General features: G+C 33.2%; 1 protein-coding gene across 3 annotated transcripts in view; it reads right to left on the bottom strand.

The window, feature by feature from the left end:
- Positions 1–12,070, bottom strand: part of WDHD1 (WD repeat and HMG-box DNA binding protein 1) — a 108,496-nt gene that overhangs the window by 31,068 nt on the left and 65,358 nt on the right. For all 3 annotated transcript variants that reach the window (XM_077122579.1, XM_077122580.1, XM_077122581.1), the window contains 5 exons: positions 10,755–10,861; positions 9,757–9,898; positions 7,145–7,352; positions 3,328–3,515; positions 1,474–1,658 (listed from right to left, as the gene is read on the bottom strand). In XM_077122579.1, the coding sequence (XP_076978694.1) occupies positions 1,474–1,658; positions 3,328–3,515; positions 7,145–7,352; positions 9,757–9,898; positions 10,755–10,861 (830 nt within the window). The remainder of the gene's footprint in view (positions 1–1,473; positions 1,659–3,327; positions 3,516–7,144; positions 7,353–9,756; positions 9,899–10,754; positions 10,862–12,070) is intronic.

Genomic DNA, 12,070 nt, shown 5'->3' with positions numbered 1-12,070 from the left:
TAAGAGATTCTGAGGCATTAATCATTTATTTTAATAACCTAACAATTTAATAATAAATAAAATACAATATAGGATCAATTCCACATACTGTTTTTAGCCTGTCTCTTTCCATTTAACGTTATATTGGGAGCATTTCCTGTATCTTATTCTTCAAATACATGACTATTAATAGCTTTAATAGTTCATTTTACAATGTGTAAAGCCAGATACGAATTAAAATGTTAAAATGATCTAACATACTATTTCTCTGAGTTTAATGTGTACTCAATCACCTGGAGATTGTGTTAAAATGTAGATTCTTACCCAGTGGTCCTGGGGTGGAGCCTAAGAGTTAGTATTTTCAACAAGCTCTCAGATAACCCATGCTCCTAATCTGTGGACCACACTTTGAGTAGAAAGGAGCCTTTATGTCCAAGTAGAAGGATTTTAATTTGAAATTACCTGGGAATTGGTAAAATCTATCATCAAGTCTATTAGTCTAAAGATCAGCTAAAGAAAACAAGATAAGGAGAGCGCAACCTGGCTGGAGTAACAAAAAGATGAGTACAGTATTTTCTTTTCTTAAAAGAAAAAAAAAAAAAAGGAGTTCTACAGCCAGTGCTTTTCCATCATAATCATGTGTCTCTTAATCATTCAATCAGTTTATCTATCCACAAAAACGTGTAAAGCAGTCCAAAGTATACTAAGTAAAGAAAGTATAGGGCAGGCCACGATGGCTCAGCAGGCAAAGTTCTCTCCTGCCATACCAGAGACCTGGGTTTGATTCCCGGTGCCTGCCCATGCAAAAATAAAAAAAAACATATTTTAGGGGTATGTTTTATCTTTTTATTTGTTCTCAGCTATAGTGACAGAAAATAGATTGATTAGTAGCTGCCCAGGGCTGAAATGAGATTAATTCCAAAGGAAACTTCTTGAGCTGATTCAATAAGTCTATATTTGGATTGTGGTTGTGGTGACCTTGTCAAAACTCATCAAACTATACACCTGATCGGTGTAATTTAGTGTATATAAATTACACCTCAATAAACTAAACAAAACAACAACAAAAACAAAACAGGTGATTCATACCAAGAGAAACAGGGTACATATCAAATTGTTAATAGAAGTTACAATAAGTAGAATAGAGGGAACTTACATATTTAAAAAATTTTGAACTGCTAAAGTTTTATTTTTCATACACTATTTTAAATTTAATACCATATTTTTAAATAAAAAATAATAATATAAAAAAATAGTCCCATCTCTCTTGCATTACAAATCATGTCATGTCAGTTTGCTAAATAGAGAATATATCCAGGAAATAATGAAAAATCAGAATTTGCATTTTGAGGTGTTATGGGCTTGCAGACGCTTGTCCTAAAGTCTTCTCTCTGCAATTTCATTCTACAAAAGATATATTTTTGCCTTTAATTTTTAACAATGGGATCTTAACAGTTAACAGTGCCAAATTCTTCCTAAAAACTTTGAATTTACCTTGCTAGTTCATCCGTGCTTTCACATGCCAACAAAACAGCCTCATGGGAAAGATCTGCTGCTGTATAATTCAAAGTGTTTGACAAGTGTGTTGCATGGTGTAGGGAGCTATCATGGAACTCCACATCTATGGCATTGTCTTGTTCATCATTATAGCAGCGAATAATTCCAATTGAGTTCCATACCTACAAACAGGTAAGATTAAATATAAGTCCTAGAATCAGTAGGCTAAAGTTGTACAAATTAACAAATATTATCAGTCAGGTCTACATTGGAGTTACGTTATGGAAGCAAGCAAATCACATCTAACTATTCAGTTTCAGATAACAATAGAATTTACTAATAATTATTTTCTTCATGAGAAAAAGGTATATAAATACTTATTTATTAGCAAATGGAGGATTTCATTTAATTTTTAAAAATAAATGACATCACTCATAAAAAAAATTCACAAAAACTTTACAATGTGCCTTTGATCAGCCAAATAACTAAAGTCCTCAAACAAACAATTTTAGAAGTTTGTTTACTTACAAATATGGATGCAAATGATGGCCAATTTTTCTGTTTCAACTAATTAGTGTATATTATAGGAACAAACATATACATGTTAAAGCAACATAAATTGATAACATTTGGAAAACTTACTTCCAAATTGTAGGCTCATACCAGGTCCTAATGTTTCCTTTCCTTTACCACAAATACAATTATAAATAAAATACTCAACACTAATAAAAAAATTAAGACCTATCACTTAATGATGATTACTGAAAGTAATACATTTTTTATTAAAATAAAACATCACCCTTAATATTTATATACAAATTCATGCCAGGTACTATGCCTTTCAAAAAGGACAACAAAGTTCTATTAGCGAAAAATGTCAAATAACCAACAGAGAAATATTAAACTTATTTCATGCTCCCAAACTTGAAGCAAAAAAGCTAATATATTCATTTATCCATTCAAGAAATACATATTTAATGCCTACTATGTTAGGCCTTATTCTAAGTGCTGGGAATATGTCAATAAATACAACAAAAATCTCTTATCATGTGGAGCTACATTTCAGAGGGCATGGGGTAAGGGAAAAGGGCAGATAGTTTTTCTTTTCAAGCACTTATAACCTTCCAACTTATAATACTAGGAGTTGCCTTCTAACTATTGTTTCAGAATCAGTATGCGATAGTTATATTCATTTGTCAACTTGGCCAGGTGATGGCGTCTAGTGGTTTCATTAACTACGCACTGGCTTAATTGATACTGTGAGGAATTTCTTGGACTTAAATAATCAGTAAGTTGTGTCTATGGCTGATTACATCTACAATCAACTGAGAAGACTGCCTTCAACAACGATATGCATCATCCAATCATAAGGGAGAAATTTCCATCTCTACTTCAGCCAGCCAGATTTTCCTAGGGAATCCATCAAAAACATTCATTGGAGGACGTAGGCTTGCAGCTTACCCTATGGAATTTGGACTTGTGCATCCCCACAGTTGCATAAGACAATTTTTATAAAAATCTCATAATATTTGCAGATATTTCCTGCTGGTTCTGTTTCCCTAGAGAACACTGACTAATATACAGTATAATCTTCTAGTCTATACTAACAGAATATAAGAAAAAAGGTTCAGAAGTACAGCCATAATGTCATTTTGCAAGGCAGAATTTTATTTAACACAATTTTCAATAAAAAGGTTGAAAGAAGATTGAAACTTTGAGTTAACCATAAAATAAATCAACTGCAAAACTATGATCAAAATGCCCCAGGCCAGTTAATCAATGTTTTAAAAATAATTTGTACTGAACAAAAATAACTATGGTAACTAAAGCAAGTGTAGATCCAAGGCTTACCATGAATCTATGAGTAAGATGCAAGGGTGTAGAACCCGACTGGAAAGGTTTTTGCCGGGGAGTTGGCACAGGTCCATTATAGAATGGCCTTTGAGACATCCCAAGTGGTAGATTGTGAATGCTGCTTGCCTGGTCATCTTCCTCTTCCTCTTTGAGGAGACCAGAACCAGTTTTTAGCAATGTAACATCTAGAATATAAAGGCTTATGATCAGAGACTCGTAAATACCAATGACTAGAAAAAGAAAAGCATTATGGAATCTAATAACCTTTTCCAATGACAATAATGCTAACAAGCTATTTCCTCTAATATTTGCCCTAATGCAAAAACAATGGTGGGTAATGTCAGGTCTCAGAAAAAGAACTTTACATACAAAAGGGACTTTTTTGACCCGGAGTGGGGGGGGACCCTCAGCTTCTTTTTGCAGAACAAGATGTGGAAGCAAGATAAATGATCACAAGATTTATAGGTGAAGGATGTTTTTTGAGAGCCCCAGACAAAACGCCTCAGCAACCAGTAGGCGAATGAAGCAAGACCTGATATGTCCAAAAGATAAACAACCATAGGCATGCAATCAAGGCCTGTTCCTGCTTGATAATCCTCGACAGTATTTGCGGCTGCACAGCAAAGGAGAGCAGTGCATCAGAACCCCAGCAACCAATCAGATCATAAGTCAAAAAGCCACCATCCAATCAAGGGACAGAACACCACCTAGAGGACACCCTCCCCTCCCGGTTTTCCTTTAAAAAATGCAACTCTCAGAAAGAGAGCCGGAGCCATTTTCTTTCCTCTTGCTGGCTCCCACCTGCTTTCTCCTTTTCGCTCTCCTTTCTGCTTTCTCCCTTCAATAAATCTGTTAAGCTTTGACTTGCTGTCCTGCTTGGACTCCTTAGTGACTCTGACTCAACAGGTAAAACTGCTGGCACCTTAGCTTTAATTAAGACAGTGACAACAAACTGTGTTCGCAGTCACTGCATTGTTAACCTCTGCTCACTTGCAGGAGAAATTAATTTTATTAATCTTGATTCTTGTATAGATTTAAAAAATTATCTGTGAGAAAATGGGAAGTGTGCATAAAGCTCTTTGATGCATACTGAAGTTCAGTAGTTGTCTTGGAATAAACTGCAGACATTTTCTTGAAAATGAATGAAGTGAGGCTGTCACTTGAAAAAATAACTACTTCTTCCCAGCAATAAAATCTGAGTTTTCAAGTAAAAAATAGAATATTGGAAAATTTTTATCTGCCACCTTAAGCTTCACAGCTTTCCAACACTTAAAAACTTCTCACAAGATTTGTGCTGGTATTAAATAATATGATTTTTTTAATATTAGGTAATGAAATGTGTCAATATTCAGAAGGTCTGCAAACCTTAGTATTTTCTAGTGCATCAAACATGGGTAAAAGATCCACTCAAAGTGCAAGATAGAAAAAAATAGATTTTAATGTAATAGAGCTCATAAAAGTTCAACAAAAAGGTTTTAGATTTCACATTGAAAACAATCTTTAAGAAACAACCAGTTTTTGAGTTTTGGTGGAATGTCAAAGAATATGCACAATCATCTGAACAAGCTATAATAATACTTTCAAACTACATTATTTGTGTAAGGTCAAATATTCTTCACATACCTTATGCAAAAACAATATAAGGCCATAAACTGAAACCAGAAGCAGAGGAGATAATCCAGCTGTCTTACAAAACCAGACAGAAGAAATTTGCAAAAAAGTAAAACAATGCCGTCTTCTTGCTAAACTCATTTTTGTTTTTATGTTATTCTTCATAAGAAACGTTATTTATGTTCACATATGGGTTTATTAATGTTATTTTTAATTGAATAAATATTTTTAAAATTTCTCATTTTCATTCTGTTAAGCTAAATAATAATAAATATAATTCCATAAACAAATTCTCAATAATTTTTAATAGTGTAAAGGGTCCCGAGACCAAAATGTTTGAGAACTATTGTTCTATAAACTCCATATGATTTAAATGCAGCACAACTTGCCCAGTATACTGGCATTTCACCTGATAGGCTGATGTGTTTGTTAAGCATGGAAGTTATCACAATAAGCATTTTATTTGAAAGTTTGTAAGTGATATATTCAATTTCTTTAAAACATAGTACTATTCAGGTTATCTATTTCTTCTTGAGTTAGCCTGGTAGTTTGCTTCTTTCAAGGAATGTACCCATTTCTTCTAAGTTGTTGACATTATATGCAAAGTTGTTCCTATATTCTCTTATCCTTTTAATATCAGTAGCAGTGTTGTTTTACAGAAGTATAATTTCTGCATACATAATTTCAATTTCCTAGCAGTCACATTAAAAAGGTATATAAAACAGGTGGAGTTACTTTTAATAATATATTGTATTTAATCCAATATAACTAAAATATTATATTTTCCATATGTACTCACCATAAGAAATAATTAGGATATTTTACATTCTTTTATTTCATACTGTGTCTTCAACATCTGGTGGTATTTTACACTTATAATACATTATAATATATCTCAAATCAGACTAGTCACATTTCAAGTAATCAATAGCTACAATGAAGCTAGTGGTTATAATATTGGATAGCGCTGCTCTTGTGTAGTGATAACCCTTTTTTCATTCCTTATAATAGTAATTTGTGTCTTTCTTTCTTGGTCAGTCAAGCTAGAGATTTATTAAGCTTATTGATCTTTTCATATAACCACTGTGCTGGTTTTAAAGTATTATGTACCCCAGAAAAGTCATGTTTTAATCTTGATCTAATCTTGTGGAGGTAGTGATTTCTTTTAATTCTAATTCAATACAACAGGTTGGAATCTTTTGATCAGATTATCTCCTCAGAAATGTGACATACCCAATTGTGGCTGCGATCTTTTGATAAGATGGAGATGTGACCCCACCCATTCTGGATGGGCCTTGATTAGTTTACTGGAATCCTTTAAAAGAGGAAACACTTTGGAGAAATCTCAGAAACGACAGAGCTGAAAGAAACTTCAGAGAAGAGCTGACAGAGAACAGAGACATGAATGTTTGGAGATGCCTGGAACCCAGCAGATGTCGCAATGAGAAGTTAAGCAAGTCAGAACCTGGAGAGACCCAAGGGAAGGCAAGAGATGAAAGCCAGCCCTGCAGAAGTAAAGTGAGGAAGCCCCACGCAGACAGAGACTGAAAAGCAACAGAGCCCAGGAGCAAGGGGCTGGGGAGATGCCAGCCATGACTTCCCGGCTGACAGAGGTGTTCCAGACCAATCAGCCTTTCATGAGTGAAGGTAACCTCTTGCTGATGACTTACTTGGACACTTTTACTTCCTTACTAGCACAGTAAACTTGTAACTTATTAAACTCCCCTTTCTAAAACCATTCCAGTTCTGGTATATTGCATTCTGGCAGCTTGCAAACTAACACTACCATCTCGTAGGTTCACTGATTCTCTCTATAGTTCCGTTTCAATTTCATTGACACTGCTCTTATCTCAATTATAATTTCTTTCCTTCTGTTTGCTTTGGGTTTAACTTCCTTTACTTTTTCTAGTGTAAGATAGAAAGACAGGTCATTGATTTGAGAACTTCCTTTTTTTTGCATGGGTAGGCACCAGGAAACAAACCTGGGTTCTCCAGCATGGCAGGTGAGAACTCTGCCTGCTGAGCCACCACAGCCCACCCGAGAACTTCCTTTTTAACATAAGCATTTAATGCTATAAATATCCCTCTAAACACTGCTTTAGTTGCATTCCACAATTCAATATGTACCTTAAATAATAACTTTGATAAAATATTGAAAATATTAACAGCGTGGATCATCATATGTGTAGTATCAAATTCATACCAACTGAGTTTTCATCATCTTCAAAGATGTGACTTCGCTGTCTAGGATGACGTGAAGCCAGCATGAGGTCATCCTCATCCTCATCATTTATAATCCCTTTTGAAAAAGAGGGGGTTTCGACTGCATTGTCATTTAGAAAATCACCAGCATTACTCATATCATCTCCCTCAAAAAGATCATTGTAATCCTTTTCCATTCTCCTAGATACCTTGAATAAATTAATAAAAATTAGAATATTAGTGAATTATTTGAATAAACTCAGCTATTCAAGACATTCTTTAATATTCACCTATAAACTCTATCAAGCAGCAAATGACCTGATAAGAATAATTAGTAAATTTATTTTTACCATTGTATTTATAGCTACATAATCAGATCCAATATTTTAAATGCCTTATAGTCTAGGGGCGGGACAGGAGTGTAGGGTTAGAGATGTAAACAAATACTGCTTATGCCCAAATATAAGGCAAGTTTTATTTTTCAAAAGTAATTTCTCAGAAATGAAGTAAATTTTATTAACATGATCAAATCCCTACAAAATTATGCCCTCTTATTTACTTCTGTTTTGAACAAGATACTACCCTAGGTAAGACCCATTTGATTTATATGATCTGAACCAAAGCTAGTTTTTTTTTTTTGTTTGATGCTTATAGAAGTCAACAGATAGACTCAATAGAAAAACAAGTCAGGCAAAGAAATTTAACACAGATTTAATAATTAATTCCTGGGAATAACTGCAGGTGTTAGATATACTAGAACCTAACATTGCACATATTGGATATATTAGAAACAAGCTTTTGACCTCACTTTAAAAAATGAAATAGTAAGCAGATACATTGTAGAGATCACAAGTTACTCCCTTCAGGATAAATAAAAATTCTACAATGGAAACTTATAGTATAAAATTCTAATGAGTAAGATTTATATATTCAAAAAGGATTAAATCCCAAATCTTTTAGATGAAAATCACCATGATTTGCTCTGGAAAACTGATATTCAATAAAATGAAAAGACAGAAAAAACTAATCTAAAATTTATATGCTTAAACATATAACTTGATGTGTAATTAAATTAATAATTAAATGACAAAAGGTATTTTAACTATTTAATCTACAGTCCTCAAAGTTTATATATATATATATATACACAATGTGGTCAAATTCTTTTATGGATTTTCTTTTTGGTAAAATGCGGGTTTGCCTTATATTTATGGTGAGGGTGATGGTGTCGCAGGTGTTAACAGAGAAATGTGTCCTGTAAAAAGTAAAAGCCTAAAAGGAATGGTCATTTCTGGAAAGAAAGGTTAAAGGTTTCATAAGAGGTCATCCTTCGAACTTTCTTTCCTTCAAATTAAAAATTATTTTGTTATCAGTTACACATACACCTAAATTAGACAAACAGTTTTATAGGGCTTATTATGTAAATGAAAATGTTCCCACTGAATAGCCTCCAACTTACTTTTCTGCAGAAGTAAATCCTTCTGGCTGTTTTAGTTGTTTCTTTTGATAGTTTTCTCCATATTTACAAATGATATTCTCTGTTATTTTTAAGTTTTTCAGTTTTAAACATTATCTACTTAATAGATTATATTACATCTCTTTATAGAAGATGAAAATCTGGCAGTCTTTTTACCCACATGTATGCATATTGTCCAACATTGTTCTTTTCCAATCATCCCAATATAGATAAATTCCCATTCTGCTGGGTCAATAAACAGTGTTTAGATTATTATGATTGTATAAATGTTATTCATGGCTGAATAAAAAATAATAATAGCTAACATATAAATAGCTTACTTGTATAAAAAAAGGAAATATTTTGTATAAAAAGGAAATTTTATGTTATATAAATGTCACCACCAAATTTTTTCAATAAAAAATTTAAAAATAAAGTTAGTTTTCTATCATTCTCCTACTTTCCAACCTCCAAAATTTTGTTACTGTCACTAATTTAATTGTCTTCTTTATCCTTATGGGATTATGCATTTAAAAAAATTTATGTTGTGTAATTTTAGTGGCAGTTTCAGGAGGAACAGAGAAAAAAGTGAGTATTAAATGTACAACATTAACTGGAAGTCTAAACTAAGATTTGAAATATAATAGGCATATCTGACAGGGAGAGATAATAATAAACAAAAGCAAGGAAGTATAAAACAACCTGGCCTGTCTGAATCACTGTAAGTAATTCAATAAGGCTGGATGGCTAAGCATAGGAGGTGTGTGGGTATATCTAAGAGATAAGACAAAATCTAGAGTAGAAAAAGTTTATACACCAAGCTAAGGCTTGTTATAGTTATCAATTCTAATTTTTAGCTATAACACATTTACATAATAATCCCAAGAATATCAGGATACTAAAACAGTATTTCACAAAATGTATCCTTGGAAAGCCAAGGAATATTAATAGGCATTATACAGAAGGAAGAAAGTTTCTTAGTCAAACACATTTGGGAAATGTTAGGTTAAAAAAGTTTAAACAGCTTTCTTTACTACAGATCATTGCTGAACATCTAAAATAATAACATGAATTGTAATTTCCTTAGAAGGAATGTAGTATGTGATATTTTCCATACCCATTTGCCCACAGGCTCAGTTCTACCATGTACCTATTACCTTATTGTTTGACTTCTCTCCAGAGGGGTCACAAACATTCTCCAGGAGTCCTAGATTTCCTTCTGCATCAGTATAAGCTATTTGGCCACAAGTAGGATGCCAGGCCAGGCCACAAATTGCATAACCTTTCTCATGTTTCACCCTAAAAATTATAAAGTGGGTTCTTAACATGGCCAAAATGAATATAATGTATACATTTCTTTAGGTGAATTTTAATAGTTAATGAATTTTTAGAAATCTAATAGCTGTATATTTGTGTTTTATGAGAATTTAATAATTATAAATTTGAAACATTTCATAACAAAACAAACAAGAGATAAAATGTCAATGGCTGAGAGATTTCAGAGTCAAGAAGTTATCCTGCAGGTTATTCTTACACATTACAAAGATATCACCTTTTAGTTACAGTATATTGGAGAGGTGGGAGGGAAGTGCTGGAAGATGCAGAGCTGTGTTCCAGTAGCCATGTTTCTTGAAGATGATTGTATAATGATACAGCTTTCACAATGTGACTGTGTGATTGTGAAACCTTGTGTCTGATGCCCCTTTTATCTATATTATCAACAGATGAGTAAAACATATGGAATAAAAATAAATAATAGGGGGAACAAATGTTAAAATACATTTAGTAGATTGAAATGCTAGTGATCAATGAAAGGGAGTGGTAAGGGGTATAGAAAAAAATAGGGCAAACAAAGGCTAAAATATATTGGGTAGATGGAAATACTAGCAGTCAACGAGAGGGAGGGGTAAGGGATATGGTATGTATGAGTTTTTTTCTTTTTCTGAAATGATGCAAATGTTCTAAGAAATGATCATGATGATGAATATGCAACCATGTGATGATATTGTGAGTTATTGATTATATAACAAGAATGAAATGATCATATGGTAGGAATGTTCATATTTGTATGTTATGTCTAATAAATAAATACATAAATAAATAAATAAAACTAATTAGTAAGCAAAAAAGAGGCAAAAGATATACTGAATCATACCTTTCCATGCAATCTTTGGTTTCCACATTCCAAACTACAATTAAACCGTTAACACTCCCTGCAGCTAAATACCGCCCACAAGGAGACCAGGTTACTACACTGAGGGTCTATAAAGAAAAAGTTAATAAATAACAATTTTGTATAATTTGAAACAAAAACTCATTTGATTTCCAAATTCAAATTTTTATGTCCCTTTTACTATATAACTTAAAATTAGATCTGACACAAAAGTGGCAGGACAAAGTTTGCTTGCTTTTTAACTTTTATTTTTGATAATATTCAACTATCACTAGTAGCTATTACTTTGCTTACCATGAGACAATTACACTGGCACAATTTCTTTAAAACGTTTTTTATTGTGAACTGTATATATACATATATATATATAAAGAAAAGAAAGAAAAAGCAATAATTTTCAAAGAATACTTCAACAAATAGTTACAAAACATATTTCTGAGTTTGTTAAGGGTTACCATTCACCTATTTCAGATTTTTTATTATAGCTGCTCCAAAACTAGAGGCTAAAAGAAATATCAATATCCTGATTTAGAAGTCATACTAATTTGTTAAATCCCATTTTTTCTGTTATAACTCCTCCTTCTCCTTTGATTCTTCTCCCAATCTATAGGGATCTTTAGACAATGCCTGTTCTGGCTTTTTCATGTTCGGAAGGGGTGGTGGCACTAAAGGATAAGGGGATGTAAATAGATGATAATCTTGGAGAGACTAGTCTCTCATGGTTTCAGGACTGAGCTGGCTCTGGAACCCTCTGGAAACTGCAGGTTCCAACAAAGCAAACTTAGAGCAAGAAACTTTGTTAGAGAGTCTCAGTTTGAACTCTAGGTGTTCTTAAGAGTTAACAGGAATAGAGGGTGCAACGGTAGTTCAGTGGTAGCATTCATGCCTGTCATGCAGACCTGGGTTCGATTCGCAGCCCCTACACTTTCCCCACAAAAAAATTTTTAAAAATTCAACAAATGGTGCTGCAATAACAGGATACTCACATGGAAAAAGAATGAAATGAGACCTCTGCCATATGGAATACAAAAAAAAAGTTAGCAAGAGTGATGTTGGTTGGGATTGAGTGATACTGGCACAATTTTAAAAGTAAAATCTAGAAAATGTTATCCTAGAAAAGGGACTGGAAGGAGACAATAAAAATACCCTCTGGTAGTCACCACAAAGATGAAGAGAACTAATAAGTGAAGTGTATTTTAGTAAGCCATTGCTGGCCTGGTGGGCTTAAGTCTCCTTATCTGCAAAAATGAGTGTGTGTGTGTGCATGAGAGGGAGAGAGAGAGAGGGGGGGGGGGAAA

The sequence above is a fragment of the Tamandua tetradactyla genome, chromosome 12 (genome assembly GCF_023851605.1).
Source record: "Tamandua tetradactyla isolate mTamTet1 chromosome 12, mTamTet1.pri, whole genome shotgun sequence".
In the NCBI taxonomy this organism is placed as follows: domain Eukaryota; kingdom Metazoa; phylum Chordata; class Mammalia; order Pilosa; family Myrmecophagidae; genus Tamandua; species Tamandua tetradactyla.
The sequence above is the reverse complement of the archived record's forward strand: the minus strand, read 5'-3'. Positions and strand labels throughout refer to the sequence as shown.